Source organism: Nesoenas mayeri (genome assembly GCF_963082525.1).
Source record: "Nesoenas mayeri genome assembly, chromosome: 24".
Classification (NCBI taxonomy): domain Eukaryota; kingdom Metazoa; phylum Chordata; class Aves; order Columbiformes; family Columbidae; genus Nesoenas; species Nesoenas mayeri.
Genome location: NC_137546.1, coordinates 4,516,751 through 4,540,744, shown reverse-complemented (window position 1 = coordinate 4,540,744; position 23,994 = coordinate 4,516,751). Strand labels below are relative to the sequence as shown.

The 23,994-nt window shown below is 40.8% G+C and overlaps 1 protein-coding gene across 1 annotated transcript in view; it reads right to left on the bottom strand.

The window, feature by feature from the left end:
- Positions 1–8,857, bottom strand: part of PRDM2 (PR/SET domain 2) — a 40,048-nt gene extending 31,191 nt beyond the window's left edge. The window contains exons 1-4 of the mRNA XM_080358741.1: positions 8,808–8,857; positions 3,600–3,717; positions 2,359–2,462; positions 1,108–1,260 (exon numbers count right to left, since the gene is read on the bottom strand). Of these exons, the coding sequence (XP_080214867.1) occupies positions 1,108–1,260; positions 2,359–2,462; positions 3,600–3,717; positions 8,808–8,816 (384 nt within the window). The 5' untranslated portion in view covers positions 8,817–8,857. The remainder of the gene's footprint in view (positions 1–1,107; positions 1,261–2,358; positions 2,463–3,599; positions 3,718–8,807) is intronic.
- Positions 8,858–23,994: the final 15,137 nt, after the last annotated feature.

Genomic DNA, 23,994 nt, shown 5'->3' with positions numbered 1-23,994 from the left:
AGGGAATTTTTGTATCATGAACAATAGTAACATTTGCTTCTTTTAAAGCACTTTTTTTTTAGTGGGTCTCACAGCACTGGATAAAGGTGATGGTATCTTTATACCCCCAGACACTGGAACAACAAGAGTTGCAACAATTATGTTAAATGTTTAAGTTATAATATAATCAAAGCCTACGGTTTGGCTTCCTTAACAGTTCCAGAGGCTTGATAGGATAAATAGTGGTAAAGCTATTTGCATGGCCCTGTCTTGCAGCTGTTTAGCAGAAAGAAATGAAGAGTTGCCTAATGCAAACAACTTATCATCTCAACAATATACAAACTCAATGAAAAGAGACGGCAAAAATTTTAGGCAATGCAAACACAGGATGATAACGAGCGTGTAATTTGTCAACTGCATGGCTGGAACTACCATTCGACTTGATTCATTTAGTTTTGGTGTAACGACTCCAGAATATAAATTAAGTCCTATAACCTTGTACTTTATCACCAAATGGAATTCCCTTTAAATTTGTTAATTATTATAAAGATCAGGAAGGATCTACGTGCACATACCTGGGCTGGTAAATTCACAACAGTTTCGAAGTGGCAGTGTATATACCAGAACACATATACATAGAAAGAGAAGGACTCCCTGAATAAAACTGGCAGGGTATAAAACCAGCAACATTTGTTTCATGAAGCTACCTATAAAAACATCTTGACCACCAATCCTCATTGCATGATGCAAAGCCCGTAAGAATAACCAATATCTGAAAAAAATACTCAGTGTCTCCATATCTCCAGAAAAGGCAAAAAAAAATGTATGTAATCTGGTGTTTCATTTTAGTTTGTATCAAATTTGGTGCTATAGCAAATCATTAACCAGCGAAACAGAGTGTTCATACGTAACCTACATTTTAAAAGCAGATTGTAGCGTCAACTGTATTGGCACAGAAGAATTTAGACCAATGAAATGCAGCATTGCAATGTTTTAATTGTATTTCATAGAATGGTTCAAAAATTGGTTTAATACAAATAGTAAAAAGTAGGATTTGAATAAAAGGAAATTAAAAGTATTAAGAATAATACGTAACAAAGCAGTAACTTGTTCTTCAGATACTGATACCTTTAAACTTTTGTAGTATATGGTCCTGTTGATCTCCAGAGGAAACAGATTTTGCTCCTTTCCTGACCGTGCCCAGTTTATATAGCGCAGCCAGTTCCCCTTCTCTGGATCCGTTGCGTCAACACACATCCAGCCCAAGTTTGGGTAATACACCTGCGGGGCAAAAACGGCGTTAAGCAAATGGGCAACTCTTGCCACTCAAGTATACCTGCACTACAACATTACACATCTTAAAGCCATACAAAGCAGCAGTGATCAGCAAAGGACAAGGGGAACGCAGGATATGAGCAGAGGCTGGGATTTTACTGGCAGGGAATGATGCTGGACTTCTGCAAGCTTTTTAGTGGAACTGGTACAATTGGGAAAAAAAACAAACAAAAACCCACAAAAACCAAACCCACCCACTTCTGGCCTGCAAACCCTCCTCTAAAAGTCAACACACTTAAACATTCTATGGTTTCTTCTCAGTTTGGCAAGCCAGAAATTATTCTCCAGATTATGCATTTAGTAAAACAACTGATTTTAAGATATGAAGGCAATGGAGCTTTATTTTTACTATCTGATGAACTGGGAAAAATAACTATGCAGACACACAGAACTCAAGTTATTCAGAATGATACTCCAGCACAACAGTTCTAAAGGATTCAAATAGATGGGAGATGCCAGCTTTTAGAAGCCTTTTTCTTCAGTTCAACTTCACTCAAGAAACAAATAGGATTCTTTTGGAAAAGGTTGCTCTCCTAGTCGAAGTTTCATAGACATAACTACTTCCACACACCACCATCCTCTTTTCTAACAGTTAGGATTCTGGCATGGTTTCAGATTTCAGCATAAGGGGCCAACTGCTGTGGGCTCATTTTAGGCTTTTAATTCCAATATCAGTATTAAAGTGTCAGGAGGATGGAGCCAGGCTCTTCTCAGAGACAACCAATGATAGGACAAGGGGTAATGGATTCTAACTCGAAAACAAGAGGTTCCACTTAAATTTGAGAAGAAACTTCTTCCCAGTGAGGGTGGCAGAGCCTGGCCCAGGCTGCCCAGGGGGGTTGTGGAGTCTCCTTCTCTGCAGACATTCCAACCCGCCTGGACACCTTCCTGTGTAACCTCATCTGGGTGTTCCTGCTCCATGGGGGGATTGCACTGGATGAGCTTTCCAGGTCCATTCCAACCCCTGATATTCTGGAATTCTGTGAAATACAAAACATTGACCTACAGACAGATGTCTTTTTCCATTTACAAGCTGTTTCTTACCTCCCACATGTACACATTGCTCTTAACTTGAGATCTCTTTTTCTTGTCACCAACAAATGGTCCAAACTTCTTGCCTTTTAAAATTGATTTTGTTGCCCAGACACCTGAAGAGACACAGAACAGTAGTTAAAACTAATCTAACTTATCTCAGGCAAATCTTCTACTCACAATTGATATTTCTTAAGATTATTATACATGTCTCTCTCAGACTGGGGAGCATTCCACAATAGAGAGAGCAGCGTAGGGGAAAGGGACCTGGGGGTCCTGGGGACAGCAGGGTGACCATGAGCCAGCACTGGGCCCTTGTGGCCAGGAAGCCAATGGGACCTGGGGTGGGTTAGAAGGGGGTGGTCAGTAGGTCAGAGAGGTTCTCCTGCCCCTCTGCTCTGCCCTGGGGAGACCACACCTGGAATATTGTGTCCAGTTGTGGCCCCTCCGTTCCAGCAGGACAGGGAACTGCTCACTCTGAAGACAAAGTCTGCCTAGATTTTTCTTGTACTTCAGGTGATATTCAAAAGAGCACTGCAGGCTTTATATCGTAAAGTCCTCGATTTCAGCTGTTTGGCTGAGTAAACATGTTATCAAAACAGAAATCCTATTTGTGTTCTCCAAAACAATGCCAGGCAAATGAAGCCCTCATAGAAGTTGTGAGCCTAATTAATAATATATTTTGAAGGAAAAATCATTTAGGATTGGTTAAAATCTGTGCATCTTCCCACAGATTTGACAAGATTTAAATGAACTGAAAATGGACAGCTGCATTTCATACTTTATAGCACAAAAACTAACAACAGATTAATAACTGCTAATTAAACATAACATTCTCATTCAGACCATGCTAGATCAGGTTAATACTATAAAATATGAACCTTGCTCCAAAGAGCTTATAACCCGCTAGTGATAGTAATGTATCTATAGTCAGGTTTATGCATCAAACTACCACCTTTCAACATCAAGTATCCAGTGTGCAATGCTGACTTCCATCAGTTCTCACATGCTAAGCTCTGTTAAAAAAGCATTCTGCACGTATCACAGAAACAACACTTTGCTCCATGCAGCAGCTTTCAAGTCTGCACTAAACTCGTTCTTATAAATTCAATGTTTTGTATTGATTGGAAGTGAGATGCAGCATTTTAAAGAGACAACAGTAAGATAGTTGAAAACGCAAAACTGGGAAAAGTGCGAAGTGCTGTAAGTGAAAGAGCAGTGAAGTAGCACATCTTCGTTATCTTTCCACTCACCAAGCCGCGTCTTGTCGACAGCAGAGGGGAAGAGCCTCACGTCCTCAGGAAGCCCCCGAAGCACGTGCTCAGGTACATCATCCAAGGTCTCCACAGCGACAGCAGGTTCAGTTGTGTTCTATGAGGCAAAAAGCCAAAAGGGCCACAACCATTAACAGATCAAAACAACAGTGCAACCAATGATCAATCCACACAAGTAACAACACACTGAGGATCATTTCACATATATTAGCAATGCTTTATTTCACAGAATCACAGAATGTTAAGAACTGGAAGGGACCTTGAAAGATCATCTAGTCCAACCCCCCTGCCAGAGCAGGAACACTTGCCTCCGATCAGCTGTCTCCCCAGGGCAGAGCAGAGGGGCAGGAGAACCTCTCTGACCTACTGACCACCCCCTTCTAATCTACCCCAGGTATCACTGGCCTTCTGGCCACAAGGGCCCAGTGCTGGCTCAAAACACTATTCGTGATAAAACGGACCAGAATTTCAAAGTTCCAAGCATGCACAGTTTCCCATTAAAATCTGCCCACATTAGGAGAGAACTGTGCTCAGTGAGAACCAGGCTTATGTTGGACCACGTGCAACAGCCCTATTAAAAAATAGTACCTGCCCTCTGACAGTGAAATTTGGTCATTCTGGTCAGAAACAAATTCTGGTGGTGATGGCAGGAACTACTCCTATATGAAGGCTGTTACACCAAAGCTGTGAATGAGCTTTAGGAGGCATTAAACGGAGAGAGAACAACAACTTAGACAACACTACAGTTATTCAAGTTAACCCCAACTTTCTGGAAATGATCCTTGGTTTTACATAAAACCATAAAGCAGAGATACGATAATAGTTTCTGAGGAATACTCAGAACGTTTTCCATTGAGCTCTTACGAAATATATCATGCTGAAAGTTCACTGGAAATATATATTTAAAATGCATCTCTTTATACAATCAAATTTAAGGGTTTTATGTCTAAAGCGAAACAAAGTTTCTCAACCTTTTCTACTTAGCATCCTCTCTTTAAGAAGGTGCTGCGTATGGCAATTATTGTCCATGTTTCTGAATGTGAGTTGCTAAGTTAAGTTAGAGGAACACGTCTTCTCCCAGCTTTAACAGCACCAACGAGAAAAATGATCAAACTGGAGTCATAGCAAGGTTATGCTGTTGCTGCCTTGGTAAGCCCTGACAGCTGCACACACACATCCTAGAGAGCTATTTGTAGGGTAGAAAGACCCCAAATTGGAAACCATGGAAGGAAAAGAATGCCAGAAATCTCCTCCCATCTAAAAGAGTGAAGAGAGCAGGGAAGAAAAAAAAAAAATCCTTATTCTTTAGTCAGAATAGCTGAAGTCTATTCAAAGCAGAGCAAAGTTTTATTTTGCTTTTCCAACAATGCAAAAGGAGAAATAGTGCTGAAAGTAGTGTGACTGTCAGATATCTGTTAGCCTTGAACTGATATGCCAGAAGCCATGTCGCAAACACAAAAGAAACACTCTGCTCAGCGTATCAAACAAAGAAACCTAAATATCTTACTAGCACATTGCACCATGATTTCAGTAGGGGAAAAACCAGCCCATTTTGCACAGTGGTTTCTTACAGATTCTATATAGGCACAGATGAGGAGGACTAGAGAGAGTGAACGAGACACCCATCAGAACAGTGCCCTCCAAATTTAAGCTAACAAAATGAGGTGGGGTTTTGGTTGGGTTTCATTTTGGGGTTTGGTTTGTTTGGGTTTTTTGTTTTGTTTTGGGTTTGTTTGATTTGGGTTTTTAGTTTGTCTGGGGTTTGTTTGGTTTGGTTTTTCACAACCATAGCTGGATGAGCAGTTAATCTCAAGCCTGCAAGTGAATTTTAACCTACCAAAACTTTAACAACCAGACAGTACAACACTGTGTCACATCCTCAATGTGTCAGGCACATTCCTTAATAGTCACAGCTGCTTTTAGCCACAAATATCCCCAAACTGTTCTATCATTTATTTGCACTAATATACAACCAGAACTTGGTTTTGCATCTACCTCCATAAATCAAGGCTTAGCAGCTACATTCAGAGAACACAGCACTCAGACTCATCCAACACCTGTCGTACTAATGGATTTCACAAATACCAGAAAACTGGATATGACCTAGTAAATAATACATTTCACACCTCAAACGAATGGTAATAAGTAACCAAATATTATACAGTAAAATAAACAACAAATCAGTTCAGTCAAATCAGTGCAATCTCATTTTATTTGCAATTTAAATCTGGCTACTTAAAACTTTTTCCAGATCACAACTTGTCCCCAAGGAATGTCTGTCTACCAAATGAAGAAATACTACATTTCAATCCCTTTTCCACCAACACTTAATCACATTTAAATGGACTTTTTTGTTTAAAACATTCACCTCTTGATAAGGATAGTGCACGGTGGGTGTCCTACAGTAAACTTTCACATTGAAGTCCTAATATGGTATTTTTCACTCACCCCGAGACTGCAATTTTGAATACAAAAGCACTTGAAGCTTATTTCACTTTTAAGCTTCTTACCCTGAAGCTCCTCAGAAATATTACACTGCTAGGGTTCAAATTGGCCGAGGTGAGGCGACTTAAGTGCAGGTGTAATTTATTAATGTGTGCCTTCACCATGTGTTAAATAACTGCCCATGCAGTTTTCCAGGTCTTCCTACTCTATCTTAAGGCAGCCTGAGCTGCAGTGAGTGCGATCAATCAAAACCCCATGCCTGCTTCTGGTTTTTTAAATAAATTAAACAGCATATTCCGATGAAGTGGTTTACATATTAAAGGAAGATCTCTTTAAAACAGATAGAGAATGCACACTGTATCCTGAGACAGCGATCTCCCAAGAAACCCAAAAGTATTCATTCCAACAACAGCTGTGGGGTTTTTTTTAATCCTTCCTCTCCTTACTACAAGAAGCCCATACCCAAGTATTTATGAAAGGGATTTCCTTCACTACTTCAAGATTGCTATGGGATAAACAACAAAACTAGCAGTCTTTTTATACAAACCAAATTAACAATAGCCCAATTAGTTCCAGGGTCACTGAAGTCACACCAAAAGCAGAGATAAGGAGCATGAAAGAAATACAAGAACAGAACGCTTGAAAGATGTTTGGCATCAGGAAAAACATTGCTCATACAGACCTGGCACTACAACTTGTCAACAGTGAATGAAATGACAAGGGCACTGCAAGAAAAAAACACCACAGGGTTGATGCTAAATACACACTTAATATGAATAGTAATTGAATAATAAAAAGCCATATGAGCTCTGTACACTTGGGAAACAAAATGTGAAAGCCAGAAACACCAAGAAGGACTTGAAGCTACTGTAACTATTCCCAGGGGCAGCGTCATCTCATTATTTAATTGTAAGATGACATACATCACAGCACTGCATAAGCAATATTAAGCAGTCACAATAAGAAAAAAGACGACTTTGTTTTCATACAGCACAGAAATTTTATTCTAGAAACAGACAGGGAGAAATGGATGGGACATGATGACAGGACATGAGGGGACACGGACACAAAAATGGGAAGAAAAGAGCCAATAGTAACAATTAAAGATCAGGATCTATAGCTTTCAGAATTTTAGCAGAATCCAAAGCTTCTCTATTCCCTTGTCCCACATTGCCTCTGGTGTTAGTTTTATCTGCCACATATTGGAAAAAGCTCTTCCTGTTGTCCTTGACCCCTCTCACCAGGTTTAATTCTAAGGAGGCCTTTGCTTTCCTGGTTGCCTCCCTACACCCTCTGACAACAGCCTTATATTCTCCCCAAGCGGCCAGCCTGACCAGCTGATCTCAGGAACTGAGTGCTGGAGTTACTATGGCTTTTAAATCACCTGCCCCGCCGCAGCGCCCACTGCACATCAGCTCATCTCAGGAACCCAGAACAAACCTCACAGGGAAAACAAAATCAAGTCACAATAGAAATAAATAAATTGTGAAGCAATAGTTAAGCTGGTTACCCCACAGCAGACTGCTAGTTCTTCAAAGCGTGCTAATGCAAATGTTATTTGTATTATACATATATATATATATGATAATTTATACTTGTGTATAGATACAATACAAATATGTCTTTTTTTTACAATACATATTTCAAGCGTCTGGTATTTATTTTGCTTTTTCCTTTTTAATTTTTTTTTTATATTGAAAATTTTTCAATTTAAATCAGAGGAAAAAAGCAATAAGAAACACCCCACCAACCCATTTCACACTGTAATTGCTTACATTATGGATATACTTCTATAACTTCAGTGAAAACCTACTTCAGCGAAGTGCTAATTGTATTCATGGCTGCTGAAATAAAGGCACAAAGGGCAATAAAAGCACTCATTGTACACAGGCATCAATAAAAAATAAGTATACAAAACATTTTACATGACTGTGGACCATGGCTGTTTCTGGCTAAGAAAGCTTCTGCTCATAGCCAATGTTTTTAGCAAATTAAATCTGCATTCCTTCAGTGTAATATCCTACATTTGCATTCCCATGCCAAAGGGACTTCGTAAGATCATCCAAAGAGAGGAGTACTTATGAGAAAAAAATCAAGGCAACACCTACTTTGCCTATAATTATCTTTAAGTAATACAACTGTGCATGATAAACATAATTCCTACTTGGACAGACAAATGCAAAATAAAATCATGTACACTTGGCATTGATGAAAACAACAGCCTCCCGTCAGAATATTCTTGCATCCATACAGCAGAGTCCAGCATCACGACAGAAATGTGTTTCTCAGTCTTTTCACTTGGTTCTACGGGAAATGCTTCAGGTTCTAGAAAAGTGTGAAACTTCCCCATCAATCAGTTCCTGTGACAGATTGTTCGCCGCACATTTGAAATGGTCAAGTGGTTAAAAAAAGTAAATGGAAGCCTTCGATTTTCGGGCCACTTTTATAGGGAGATGAATTAATAACAAAAGCCTCATGGTGAAACCAATTTTTCCGGAGTGGTGTTCTTATAAGAGGCGCCAGCAGTAATAACTTACTTACTGCTAATCACACACGCAAAATCTAATCCATGAAATAAAATAAATCTCACAAGCATACATGTTGTGGAAAGGAAGATTATGAAATGTAATGACACTGAAGATTTGAAATAACATTTCTTTTTTAGTTTTAGATGTACTTTTCTTACGAATCATTAACTGTTCTAACATCTAAGTATTTTGATAGTATTCCATTTATACTCACCTGATTCATTTTGAATTCCTGTTCTGAAAAGACACACACAAAGAAACTCCTTTGATTACATGAGTCCTAAAAAGAAAAACAGACAATTGTAACATGTACCTACCTACAAATTTACATTGAATTGAAAGTACATACAGACACTAGTTTCTCTTCCTAAAACATTTTGTACAAAGTGGCATATTGCTTTATTAAAAAAATCTGTTCCAGAGTTTACAGATCATGGAAGGAGAGGCTGGCCACTTGGGAGAATATAAGGCTGTTGTCAGAGGGTGCAGAGAGGTTCTCCTGCCCCTCTGCTCTGCCCTGGGGAGACCACACCTGGAATCTTGTGTCCAGCTGTGGCCCCTCAGTTCCAGCAGGACAGGGAACTGCTGGAGAGAGTCCAGCGCAGCCACCAAGATGCTGCAGGGAGTGGAGCATCTCCCGTGTGAGGAAAGGCTGAGGGAGCTGGGGCTCTGGAGCTGGACAAGAGGACACTGAGGAGGGACCTCATTAATGGTTACAGATATCTAAAGAGTGAGTGTCAGGAGGATGGAGCCAGGCTCTTCTCGGTGACAACCAGTGATAGGACAAGGGGTAATGGGTTCAAACTGGAACACAAGAGGTTCCACTTAAATTTGAGAAGAAACTTCTTCTCAGTGAGGGTGGCAGAGCCTGGCCCAGGCTGCCCAGGGGGGTTGTGGAGTCTCCTTCTGTGCAGACATTCCAACCCGCCTGGACACCTTCCTGTGTAACCTCATCTGGGTGTTCCTGCTCCATGGGGGGATTGTCACTGGATGAGCTTTCCAGGGCCCTTCCAACCCCTGACATTCTGGGATTCTGTGATAGTTTTGTTATTTTAGCTCAAATGTGTAAGAATAACCTCAAGACAGATCTCTGCCATTAATCTTTCTCCCAGTTTTAAATGATGAAGCAATAGAAATATGCTCAAGTAGAACTGTTTTATTCTTAAAAACAAGTTAGCTTGTTCAGGATTTAATACTTTTAACAACTTTAGGAGTTAGATCTCTTTAGAATTTAATATCAAAGGATTATAATAGACCTTAAGTGGTCTTCAAACTAACAGAATGCATGTATTTGAGTCTCTACTCTCCCATATTAGAAACAGGAAACTCTTCTTCAAAGCATCTAAAGAAAAGCATTCCTTCTGGAAGGTACTATGACAACTTTACCTTATTTCAGTACATCTGCCAAATACAAATGGACTCCTAGGAATGATAAGTCCCAAGCATTTGATTTTTCTACAATTTTCTGTGACGCTGACAGAGAACACAGTCAACACCAAGAAACACCGAGCAAGCAGGGAAAGCTCCACAGGTTTCATTACCAGTTACAGCCACTCCTAAGGGTGTTAAATCTTGTTCACAATAATACTATCCCTTTGTCTCTTAAGTTTCTCGTGCTTTAGCACACAGTTGTTCCTCACCCATCTTCCGCACACCCTTTACTTGCCTTAACCTTCATATCTTAACTCATTTTCCCTCCTGACAAATCCGATTTCTACTTCAGACATTTTTACGCAAATGCTTCAGGCAAATGGTTTCTGAAATCCGACCCACAGACTGCCTGTCGTCTGCTCAAAGTCGCCTTAGCATATGTCAATGCTGATTAAAGAACAAGCAAAAGCTGGAGTCGGTCTGAACTTCAGTACTTGAGATGAGGGCTGAATAACAGAGAAAAAGCCAGTGCTCTTATTCATTGTTCACGGGGACAATACCCACACAATGTCAATTTATAAATGAAATGTTTCGGATAGCAAGAGAAGCATCAAAACATTTCCTAGTGTTTAAAACTACTTATTTTTAGTTACAAGTGTCCTGCCTTTCTATATTGGCTACAAAACCAAAAACGATTGCTCACATAAAGACGACAAAAGCCAGAACCTTTTATTGCCGTGATTTCAGAGCCTGATGAGCTGCGATGGGGACAGTGCACAAGTTTAAGTGGTTCTTGCCTCCAGCTGCCTGTTTCTACCTTTTCTCCTCATTTAGTGTAGCATTCCTAGGCTACACTAGGCAGTCTATCTTCTGCTTTTATAAGCCATATTTAACATTTCGGGGGGCAGGGGTGGGGGGGTCCTAAAAAAAAAAAAATCACAGAATCAAAAAGCACTGTGAAAGACAATGGGGCTTCCAATTCAGAGAAAAGAAAAACCAGGCGTGCGAGCATGAGTCCTATTTTGGAAGCCGAAAATGGGCCGTGCATTACGTCACCGCTCCGGTAAAGACCTGTTCGTTACAACCAGGAACAAAACTGGAAAGTCTCAGCATTCTGCTTTCCAAATGACCAGGGATCAGGCTGGGATACCGTGGAAATCATCGTCTTCTTTGGTTTAGTGTTCTGTTGCTGCACATAATTTTTTTTTAATCAGGAAATTTTTAAATTCAACTCCAAAATACTCTAATCCAAAAATGTTTAATGTATCAGGTGAAACAAAGCTTGTAAAAAAATGAAGTTCTCGTTAACTCCAAAAGATTAAAATATGCATTTTATAGAAGCAAGAAGCACTAAGGGCACTTAACTGCAAAAACATTTTGAGTTATTCAAGACTGCCAGAATAACGAGAGAGAAAAAATAGACAAACAATTATTTTCTCAACACTGAAATCTATTACCTATTGTCCATTAAGAAAAAGGGCTTTGCTAGTGCCACGTAGCTAAATAAACTGTTGTACCTTAGAAAGGTTTATTCAGACAACCATGCCAAGAAAAAAGCCGCACAAAAATAAACCCCAAGTTCATTAATTAAACAGCCACTAGTCAAAAGAAACAACAGAAAACCCCACATCTCTAACAAACAGCAAATTCACAGAAACACCATTCCAATCTCCAGACGTAAGGTCACCTTTTAGTTCTACTTGCACAGACAGTAAATTCAAATGAAAATGTCCTGATTTACTACTACATGAAGAAGTCCGTTTCTGTAATTTCTTTTTACAATACAGGACTTGGTCTCCCGGTCCTGCCTACAGGCATGTTTTACACAGAGGCAGAGAAGAAATATTTTCCAGCTGAGAATACAATGAGAGAAAAAACATATTGATAAAAAAATGATTTTATTAGAGAGAAGGCATTAACATCAGGATCACACCTGCCCTTTCACACGCTAACAAATTCAACAGTAAACACATTGCAGTGCTTTACCAAGGTCTGTCAATGTAGATATTCAACATACAAGTTTATGAATGCCAGCTCTTTATAAATCTTTGATAAAAAACATACAAGCAGCAGCTCCAAACTCCTCCAGTAAGCAATGACTTGTGATGACCAAGGTACTGTGCTATTGCTATAAGCCACTGACTAATATATATATATATTTTGTTGTTGAGATCCTCATTCAAAGCTCTTGCAGCCACACTGCAAACGAATTATCAACTGCCTACCAGCGATCCAGAGATACATCACCACACTGGTCATCTCTAAGTCTCTCTGAACTTCAGTTTTCAACAAACAGCCACCAAGTCAGCAACAATATTCAGATCACCTTTTTATATCTCTTTTTTATATCTAGTTACTTGTTTACCCCGAAGGATCAAGGCTTCCATGTAAAACACTCAAAGGGGGACAACACTGTACTGCAGGAAGGGCTTCAAGAAGCATTTTAGTTTTTACAGAAAAATAGTAGGTCACTTTGACTTCCTGCTTTACTTCTCTTCCATTTCCAAGTAAATATTCATGTAGAAAAATAAGGAAGGATTATACAAATGTCCATAAGTACTTCAGCATCCTTCCCTCATCTTCTATGCTACTCTGGAAGGTTCTTTGGATCCCCAAACCTACACTGAACAGCCAGCAATTCAGGAATCTCCAAACACCACACTCATCACAGCATTTCTATCTAAGATATATTATCTAAAGTGATTATTTGCCTTCTATTTAACATAACTAGGGTTTCACTATAAGTGAAAATTGGTCTCATTTATATGGTCTATGCCATGGGCAGACAGGCTGTTAAGACACTTCTGCCCTAGCAAATCCTGGGAGCCATATGCTTGAAAACCAACACGGTTCCCACTGCCTACTCTACAAGTCCAATAGTTTTTTCATTTCTTAATAGTCATACCCCATCCATCAATGACCCATTTCTCTATTTGAATAGAGCCAGTGCTATCACTGATTCACCATCACACGTTTCAACACCCAGCAGAGCTGGAGGCTTCCCTGTCTATACCAAGGGACACATACCTTAAGAACTTAATTCCTAACACGCATGTCATTTTTATTAAAATGTGGCAAACATCAAGACACAACAACATAATTACATATCACACTGCTATATACGCCCAGTCTCCTCATTTACTTAATATGTGTAAATAAAGTGAAAAAGATTTTGCACCCAAATAACACACCCAAAGCCAAGATCACAGGCTGGGCACAGCAACCTGGAGTGGCACCACAAATGCACCTTGTTCTCAAGAGCTGTCCACTGTTGATTACTCAAACAGAAAATAAGAGAAATATTTCTTTTGCCACTAAATGATCAGCAGCAGGTGCAGCCACATCACCTTCCCTTCCTTTTTCAACAGCTGAAAACAATTTAAAGTTTTCTTTACTGTTTCAAAGTGGAAATTTTGCAGCTTCGTATGAATTTGAAACCACTGGAAACTGTACTGAAGACCTGAGCTACCTGCTCATGAGATAGTTATCAGCAACGCTCCACACGCTGCTCCGGCTTCAAATATAAAATGTACCTGAAGATTCTACTCTTGATGTGTCCTGAATGCCTTACATGCAGATTTTCTCTCTCACCCCAGAAATTCTTCCCCCTTGGTACCACCATCACGAAGAAACCTCTGATTTATGTGAAACGTCCCAGACAGCGCATTTACAGTGAAGAAACCAATTCTGAAATCCATTTCTCCAGCCCCGTCCCACCCGCCTCAGCAGCCGCTTGATGGGCAGCGAGCTGTAAGGCGTGTGAATCGCCAAAACTTTTGAAGACTGTGCATTATGAGCTGTGTGGAATGCAACAGTTGTCTCACAGCATCAGGTAGGCAGTGGTTACAGACCCAGCCAACACCCCCGAGGCAGCATTTTCAAGAGAAAACACCCGAAAATGCAGCCGGGGGCTGGAGCATCTTCCTCCAAACGGCTGTGCCGCCACCCTCCTCCGCGGACCCCCGCTCTCCTCAGGGCACGAGTCCCACCTGCAGCCGCTTCCCGCCCGCCCACCGTGCGGCCGCGGCCGCCCCCTCCCTCCGGGCCCCACCGGGCGGCTCCACGCCCCCGAAGGAGGCTCCTCGGCGGGCCGGGCCGCCGCCATGGTCCCCTCCTCCCGCGCCGGGCCCCCTCCCAGCCGCGCCCCCCGGCCCCGGCGCCGCTGGCTCTGCCCACCGCCCCCACGCCCCGTCCCGCCCTCCGGCATCTCTGCGGGCTCCGCCGCCTCCCTCTCACCTGCGCCGCCGCCTGCGGCCCGGGCTCGGAGCGGCGCGGAACGGCCTCAGCTCCGGCACCGTCCGGGCGCCATTTTGTCTCCAGCCTCGGAAGTGACGTTGGGGGGAGGCCAGCGGGCCGGTCCCCCCGCCGCGGGACCCCCCTCGGAGCGGGGCCGCCCCCCGCCCGCCGCCCCCCGGCTCCCCGCAGCCGCCTGCACCCCCAGTGCTTCCCCGAGAGCGCCGAGGCTCGCCCCACCTGCCGCAGCCGGGCTCCGCACCGCCGGGCTCCGCACCGCCGCCTCCAGCCACCACCCTCATCCCAGACAATGAGCTGTGGAGAAGAGCAGGTTCTCTTTCCCTCTTTCTGGGTGGTGGTTTTTTTTTTGGTCTGTTGTTCTTCTTTTCCTAGTAACGCAGCTCCGCAAGGGAGGTGGTTTTCTCGCCTCTGACTGAAAAATAATTTAGAAAAAAATAAAAAAAATCAGTGTCTGAGGGGAAATTGTTTGAGTAAGTGGAGGTGACGCACGGAGGGACCCTCAGAGCCCTGAGGGACGCGGGCGGCTCCTCTGACAGGCCGAGACCCGTTTCTGCTGGACAAATAATGTGCTGACCCCTGGAAATCAAGTTTTTCTCACTGTAATTCCTAAACAAGTACCTGAGAGTGAAAAAGAAATCATGGTTATCTCCCGGGAGATGTGCCCATTTGTACTGCAGTGGCTCCCTTTAATATGAAGAGCAAAATAATTCTATGTCTTACCTGATTTTCTATTCATCCTACTGTCAAAGAGATGCAATCCTCTTGGGCTAGGACTGTTTTTTACATGGAAGTGTCAAGAATCTTCAGTTTTTCCAAAGGAAAAACCCCTGACTTAAACCCACAGGAGATGGGAGTCGTTAAAAGTCTGAAGTTCAGAAAATGTTTTACATTTCTTTGATTATTTTGTTTTCACGTTCACTGTGCGTGTACATCAAGGAGTAACAATAAAACTGTGGATAAGCCTCGACACACAATGTGTTCATGTGGTACCAGGATGGAGGAGTCTCATTCTGTAACACTGGAAGGTTTTCTTTACAAGCAGCCAAGCAAATCTACCTACTCTTGTCAAACTGAAGCTTTTTAAGACAATCCACCATATTCCCCACAGACGTAGCTACAAAGATAACCTCCCAAACACAGAGAAAAGGTGCACTCCAAAGGCAGAGAATTTGAACAGCTCTGTGGCAATATTTCACTTAAAAATAACAAGAGACAGTGATCTTCCCATCTGGGATACACAGGATGCATTTGTATTTTAAAACATTGCTTAGACCTACCCAAATCATGTTTGAAACCTCTGTGTTTAGTAGTAACAAATCCCCTATAAATATTTCAGCTGCTTTAGCTTATTATGGCAAATAATTGAATTCTAGTTTAGTTATATTAATATTTAAATTTATAAGTAAGCCAGACTAATTACACCTGTGTAAGTTTGAGGTTAAGAATAACTAAGGCTCCCATTATACCAGTAACAGAAAACAAAAAAATAGATACCATATCAGCTAGGGTACAAACCTTTCTACCTTCAAGGTTGTTAAATATAAGGTTTCCCAAAGGTATCACAAATAATACAAATTATAACTTTCTTCTAAATAAATTAGCCTATGACCTTCTTGAAGTTGTTTTCTTCTGTTCTGGAGGGATTGTTATTGAGATTGTAAACCAGGCAGGGCAAGTATCAACAAGCTAACTCACAAACTTATAGTACTACCTACAAAAGGCTGATATTTTAACACTTCCTCTGAGCTTATTAATTTTATCTTGCTTTATAACTTTATTTCTACAATATCAATGTTTACTCACACTCTTAAGGCTGCAAAGAGTAAATGCTTTTGCTCAAATCTCAGCATTACTTCTCTGCTCCTTCCTGGTCAAGGCTGTTGCGGCTTCAGAGGCTTCATTTGAGGACTCACACTCCTACTGATTGGCTTCCATGTGCGTGTACCAAGTGGCCTTTCGGCAATTCCCATACAACTGACTTTAGCACAAGGGGGATCTGATGGGGCAGGGTAATGGCGGCAAGTTAGTGAAATCGATTCACTACCTCTTGATCACAAGCTATGGAACTCAAGACTTTATTTTCTCCATTTTACAGAACAGATGACTTCCATCTAAGACTGAACAGACATGCTTCACTTGAACACTGCCCTCTCCAGAACCTGACAGCTGCTGAGGTCTTAAATCCATCAGGTAAGTTATATAGGACTTACTACCCATTACCTGAGTACTACTCCTACTAACTGGCTAAAACGCATCAGTGTCAATTAACACCAGCAGTGGCAGAGGGATGAAGATAAGGTCCATTTAAGTCTAGATAATTTTAAATTGGATGGTATCCATTGTAAATTGGTTTGGGATTGCCTCTGTAAACTGATTCAAGCACTACAGGACTGGGTCCAGAAAATGGATGACCATGAGTTTCTTAGCTGAATTAATCACTTATATATATTTTTTTGTGTGTGTTTAATAACGTTTATGTTGAGATAAGATATTGGCAATACTCTGTGGAAGGGAATGCATGGTAAGAATGGTGTTTAACTCTCAGCTACCTACTACTTGAGTAGTGACAAGCTGGATCTGCAGATGAAAGAGCACTGAGGGTGGAGAAAGCATCTGGGTGTTATCTGTACTCCTGCGTCTTCCAACTCCTAGCGACTGGATCAGTCAAAAACACTTGAGGTGCAGCATAGATAGTGTAGGCATACGCTGTAGAACTGATAAGTAACTTTGATTGAAAGTACTTAAAAAATACCATTAGGCTTGGTGGCCAGGAGACAATTGATAATGATCTGAGGCTTTTTTATTATGAACATATTCATTTTTCTTGTAAAGATGCCTTCAGTAATTCTTACCACTAGCTGGTGCTAGGATACAGTTTACTGGGTGTGCAGTCATGGTGCATCTGCATTATTAGTCTGCGGTGAGGAGCCTTTCACTTTAGTATTCCACTTGTGTATTTCTTTATACATTGCTTCTTGTCAAGTGTATCAAATCTTTAGTTACTTGTGGTTCTTGCTCAGTTTTCTGTGTGAAATGCAAGCATGCTTTACATTTGCAGGTACTTCTGTTACTTTCCACTCAGTCAATCAAGCATGCTTATTGTGGAAGTAAGCTAATTATTAATCACGACAAAATGAGTGAGAAAAGTCCATTAGGAAAACTGTTTTCAAGGAGTAACTTCATAATTAGGAATTAACATTTCTTAAGTTCAGCACTTCTAGGTTTAAATGAACAGATTTCAGGGTTTGCCTCCCTTTGGGTTGTGGTTAATAGCAATGCATGTTTTCATAATCTCATGAATATTTAGTCTCTTACGAAGAGACACATCTTAGTGCCAGCAGTAGTTTCCTCAGGCCAAGTCCCGCTCTGGATCACAGAGGTAACTTTCTGCAGCAACTTAAACCAAGTAAATTCTTTCACTACTTTAATAATAAAGTAAAGGCTGCCTGTTAAAAACATAAGCTGTATTTTGTTATACAACTCACATTTAAAGGCTGGATTTTGGGTCAAAATCTCTTGTGCCATCAATTTCTACAGCTATGTTTAAGGTGTAAGAAATGGACTTTTCTTAATTCTCTTTGTATAAGCAGTTTGTGTGGGTGTAGGCAGGAAAGCACTGACAGTTCTGCACATGGTTGTCTCTTATTTCTCAGCAAATTGCACCAGTGTTAAGTGCGCAGGAGAGGACGTGCCTTCAAGAAGGAAGTCAGCATGTGTGTGCTATGCTCAGTTTATTCAACTGTTTATTCAACTCCTGTGTTTTTTTGCAAAATGTTAGATAGGAAATGAGGAAGAGCTGATATTCCCTTCTCCTTTCCCCTGGGTACACCTGCTGAACCTGCTAATTCCTTCCCTGTTTCCTGCATATCATGAATCAAAAATATCATGAGGCAAAATATCCACAGAACTCTAGAGGAATGTGTTATTTGAGGGTAACATGGTTGATAAAAGCAGGAAATTGAGTTGCTTCCCAGCTCAAATGAGACACACAGTACTAATTTCCTAAGACAAACATCAGTACATTTAAAATTGCCTTGTTAGAAAACGTTTAGTCATTCCAGAGTAGTTGAATGTAATTGCGACCTATCTTCTGATAGGAAAGAGAGCAATGTAAGAGGGATAGTGATGTAATGCAGCAAAAATTCCAATAAAACCTGTGTAAAAATAGAAGATTCTTCTGGTTTTTGAGGGGATAAATGGTAGAATGATACTGTCCTATGCTTCAGAGAACCCCCCTCTCTTCTTTCTTTTATGCAAAACAGGAAGCTACTGATGTTTTAAGAAAATGCGTTTCTTTGTACTACATAAGCCCTTTAACTTTTTTTTGTTTTCTACAATAAGGCTGACATCTAGTAACAATGTGTAGGCAATACTGACCAGCAACTGAGTTCAATCATTGACACGAAGTGGATGAACCTCAGTCCTAGTTAAAACTCTTTTTTCCTTCCCTCTGTAACACTGCAAGAGCAGCCCATGATGTATTAGGTGGTTCCTTATCCTTATCTTTGTGCTGTGACATCCCAGAAAACACTTTAGAACTTTGATTCTATGAGAGCTTGAATGGTAGACCAGGAAAAGATCAGATGGATCAGGATTGATCAGAATTGATCAGGAAAGACAGGCCAGCCAGGCGTGGTGGTGGAGTTGCTGTTTATGTGAGAGAGCAAGTACAATGTATTGAGTATTGTCCAGGCACAGATGAGGAGCGAGTTGAGAGTCTCTGGGTGAAAGTTAAGGGGCAGGCTGGCAAGGGTGATACTATTGTGGGTGTCTATTACAGGCCACCAGATCAGGGTGAGGAAGTTGATGAGGCCTCTACAGACAGCTGAGAGCAGCCTCACAATCACATGCCCTGGTTGTGGTGGGGAATTTTAACTTCCCTGATGTTTGTTGGAAGGACTACTCGACTGGCCACAGTCTAGGAGGTTCCTCCAGTGCCTTGACGAGAACTTTCTGATGCAAAGGGTGGAGAAGCCGACTAGAAAGGGTGCACTGCTGGACCTCATTCTCACTAACAAGGAGGGTCTGGGTGTTACTGCTCCGGCAGGGGGATTGGACAACTTGCCCAACTGCTTTCTGCAAAAGGAACACAACCTTGAAAATGCGTGGAGTGTGCAGTACTCCTTGCCTGCTAAGACACGTGCCAGTTTAACATTTACCAGAGTCTGAAAATGTGACTTCTCCAGCCTGGAATAGCCTAACAAGCTACAAGATTGAATGGGGATCTTTGTGCTGCAGTTCAAGTGTTCGTTGCAGAGCAGGGGGAGCTGTGGGTTTGGTTCAATGCCTAAATCCACAGGGCCTGGACAAAGACACATGGCTAGTGTGGTGCTGGGTTTATTTATACATAAAATGCCTCTGCGCTGCAGCTGTGAAAAATGTACAAAGCACTAATTCAAGCTTCTCATTATGGCACCTAGTGTCAAGTTGCATACTCACTGTTACCTTCTGTGTCTGTCAGTGGTCGTCTAACAAAACTAGATGCTGAGAACTTTGCATGATTAATACTTTAGGTTAAAAAAACTGTCTGGGAAAGGATATGTATGGTTAATCTGATACTTTGTCTAGTTAAAAAGATGAGTATAAATAAGTATAACAATGTCTTCAGGTACGGTGTAGGCCAGTTATGACTTAAGCTTTAAATTGCAGTGGTACTGTAGTATCTACACTACAAAACTTCAGATGGTGGAGGAGAAACTATTTTTAGATGGAGTGTTTTTTCATCAAAACCAATTGGAGCTGAGGGTTCCTGGTAGATTCAGCAAGTTGCTTTTTTCCTCGCGTCCTTAGTTGCCACCTTATATTAAAGAATATTGAGGATCATGTTATCATAAAACATAATGGAGCATCACTTCATTTGAACTAATGTGAAGCTGTGGCAGGACTGATGTTTAAAGGCGGCTGGTTTGGTGGCTTTTCTCTTACCTGTGGTCATAACCCTCGTCAAGTCACTTAATCTGTGTATCATACCTTCCTGAACTGGAGATCTCACTTGCCATCCCCATGTGAATGATACAGCAGTGCTTTTTGAGTCTGAGCACTTTACAAACAGTGTTAATGTGCAGGTCCTATTTTTTAATTAAATAATGTATGGTTACGATACTTGCAATGGCATACTGCAGGTTCTCTTAAAATAATGAGTAATTACATTTTATAGCATTTGCTGCATGTTTTAATTGGTATTTAACTATAAATGAACACTTTTAAAGTTTATAGGACTAACTTGATCTCCATAATTCTCTGGTTCATACTTAATTATTGCTAGTTTTATTGAATCAATTCTTCTGGTATTTTCTGCTTTTCTAGTGAAAACATACTTTGGATGAACTCCTGTAAGAATTGCTGTACTGATGCCTGGAAGTATTATAAATATTGATGCATCAAGTCATTGCTTTCATAGTATACCACCACTGTATATCCTCCTCACAGACACAAATACAAGGGGACAACTATGTTTATGATATTTATTTAGTGACATCTGGCATTCTCACGGGAAGTCTGGTGCCTGCTTGTCTGTTGGGGAGAGCCACATTCATGACTCAAAGCCAAGCTGTGAAAGGGAACGTTACTGTTACTAACTCTGAAGGAATGAATGTGATCAGGAGTAAGGATTTTAAGTCAAAAGCGAGTGTTGATGTATTGAATGTTGTTCCCGGTGAATAAAAATGAAACCTGGCCAGCTGTTGAAAGTGTGGCGCGGTTGTTTCCTGATGTGTTCTCATGCATAGGAAGCCTCTTGACCTCGGGCCTTGATTCTGCAAATGTGTATACCGATCATGCATTTCAGCTTACAGAAGTATTTGCCCTAGGACAATGTGCTGCTTGACTTCTTGCAAAGCAGAAAAGATCCCATCTTCCACATAAATTGTACCAAAAAACATGTAGCTTATGTTCAACCTACCTTTGAAGCCCTGAACCAGTAAAGGGGAGCTACATAATACAAGTCAGTGGAAGCTCAGCAACAGAATGCTGCGGCAGTTTTCATATGGAATGCACAGATTTTTAGTCTATACTTCTAAAATGTTTGTATCATGGTGGTATGAAAGGGAATTAAGCATTCTTCAGTAGCATATAACGCATAACAAATATAGCAAAGCTTTTCATGAGGTGATTGTTTCTTGAGGTTCATTTGAAGCTGAATGAAATGTTCTATACTTGAGATTTCTCGCAGCAAGGCAGTATGAATCATCAGAATATTAAATGTATTAGTGTAGCAGCAGTTGCTGTTTCTTCCTGTTGGCAGAATAATGGAGGTCTTCTGATTCTTTGGAGCCCTTGTGTTCTTTAGCCATATACAAGTATCTCCAGATGATGATCAGAAGGAAATTAATGCCTTCACATTTTTGCAGGTTTGGATTTAGTGTAGCACGATATTTAATACTGAGTCCCCAGTGCTGGAAGCCTACGGATAATGTTTCTGTGGAGCATGGGCCATTTGGAAAGGGGTTGATTTCACTTAACATTACTAAAACTTTCCTTAAACTAGAGGGCAGAACATAAAGGCACAGTTCAGACCAGAAAATCTAGATAGTTGGTAGATGAAGTTAAAATGACTCTTAGTGAGAGATTCTGAAGTAGGAGCAAAGCACAGTTTACTTGAGTAGCATGCAGGCTGCTCAATTCTGTACATGATCCAGGGAAACTCAGAACTTCCCGAAAAGGTTGTCTGCTCTAGTGCTCTGCATCTTTCAAATGGGGTCTCGTTACTTCTGGTTTAACTGATATTCAGAACAGACATAAGAATGGTTTTCTCATTTTATGGCATTTGCAAGTTAGCAGCAACTAAGCTGCTACAGAAGAAACTGGTGACATCTGTGCTATTCTCTCCAATGGCTGAATAATTAATAACTCCATATGGCGTCTATTTGGTCAGACATTTAGTGCACTTTATGGGGTAGTTTCCAGTACAGACAAGAAACTGTTAAGTCTAGAGTAACAGAATGTACTATTCTTTTACATTGCCACAGTACGAAAAAGCTGTTGTCTTGCTGCTTTCATTTGAACTTATAAACATTTTTAGTTAATTCATACAAGTCACACAAGCAAATAGAACAGCCATGCATGAATCTTGGTCACAATTCTCTTTCTAAAAGCAGTGAGATGTATGGACTCTTGGAAACTAAATAGGTGAAGTAATCTGTCTCCCTGGAAATACTGTAGCCTGCAAGGACAGGAGAGGAGGATGCCAGTGTGAAAAGTCGAACTCTTCCTAGTCAAGACAAATGTCTTCAACTGAACTGAGTCACAGGAGCTGGAAAGTGTATTAAGGTGTGTGTGAATTGTGTTTCAGGGGTGGGACCTCATATGCTCATCTGTAAGAGACTGTAAACTTGAAAGATAACTAATATACCAGAACTTTCAGAAATGAAAGTTTACTCTGACTGCACTGAAAAGACAAGTAAAAAAACAATTTAGGAGAAGTGGTGGAAGTTTATAACATTTTGTAGGCGTTTTTTAAAGAAAATAAAGAACAATTATTGAAAATGAGATAATTTACATTATAATTTTTATTTCCAAAGCTTGGATTGATATCGTAGTTCATGGCACATGAAAGAAACAGAAAAGCAAATACATTTAAGTTGACCTGCTTAGCAAATATTGACCATATGGATTACCGTGATTTTCACACCAAACATTTCAGTGCCTCAAAGTTTAAAGAACAGAATGTGTTGCCACCACTTGATGTACAAAGCCTTTGCTCTGATCTCTGTGCATTCGGGTCCTGCTGCACTAAATATGCCACAGAAAAGCTGCAGACTCCCAAGGTGCGTTATACCTCATTAACACACTCTGATCTAGCGTTGCACATGTTATCAAACCAAGCCAACTATCCAGTTAGCAAATCAGACAGTCTGATTTGTATATATCTAGTATAAACTAGTTCAGAAGCCTCTGCATGTCAGCTCTAAAGCGTGCTGAGTAACTGCTTAAAGTGACCCATCAAAACTGGGTATTTTCCAAGCACCCTTTAATTCAGGATGTGTATTTCAATCCCTGCGTGTCTCTGCAGCAAGACAGGAAATTCCTGGTGCAGCAGTCAGATGAGCAAGCGTTTAGTTGGTAGGTCAGTTCCAGCTGGGCCTACCATATTTTGCCACGTAAGTATCAAGAGCAGACAATCTGTATCAATAGCGGAAAGATTTTAGCTTCCAGTATCTAATATTCTCTAAATTCGTAAATAACTGTTTCTCTCTGAAGCCAATCCTCCTTTTTGATACATCGTTTAGTAGCCAACATGCCACAAGCACTTCACCAGCCAAAAACTTGAAAGATTCTGGATATGTGTTTTTAAATAAATGCATTAAAAAAATGGAATGTGAAATAATCTTTGGTAGCGTTTAAAAATCAAGCTAGCATATATTACCTGCAAATCACTTTTCAGATGTAAATCTCATTGCTGCTGGGGTATTTTTCTTACTGCATAATCTTTTTTGTTCCTCTAGTAAATTCCTGGTTAGTAAAAATCCTATTAAATGTTCCATACTCTGTAGTCTGGGGCAGGGAAGGAGTCCTTAGAGTTGTGTGGGATCCCCATAGACCTGGAATTCTTTGACCATATTTTCCATGGATCATCTCCTCACAGCACTACAGGAGTTGTCTTTGGTTCTTATGAAATAAGAAGCACTTGTGTTCTCTGGTGCAGAATGGCATGGTTGCTTGTTTCAACTATTTTCAGGGCCTGTAAAACAAAAACCACAGACGTTTAATTGTTGTTTGTAGTTACACGTGTGTTATGTGATCTTTTTTCCTCCCTTGTCTTTCCTGTCACCACTTTA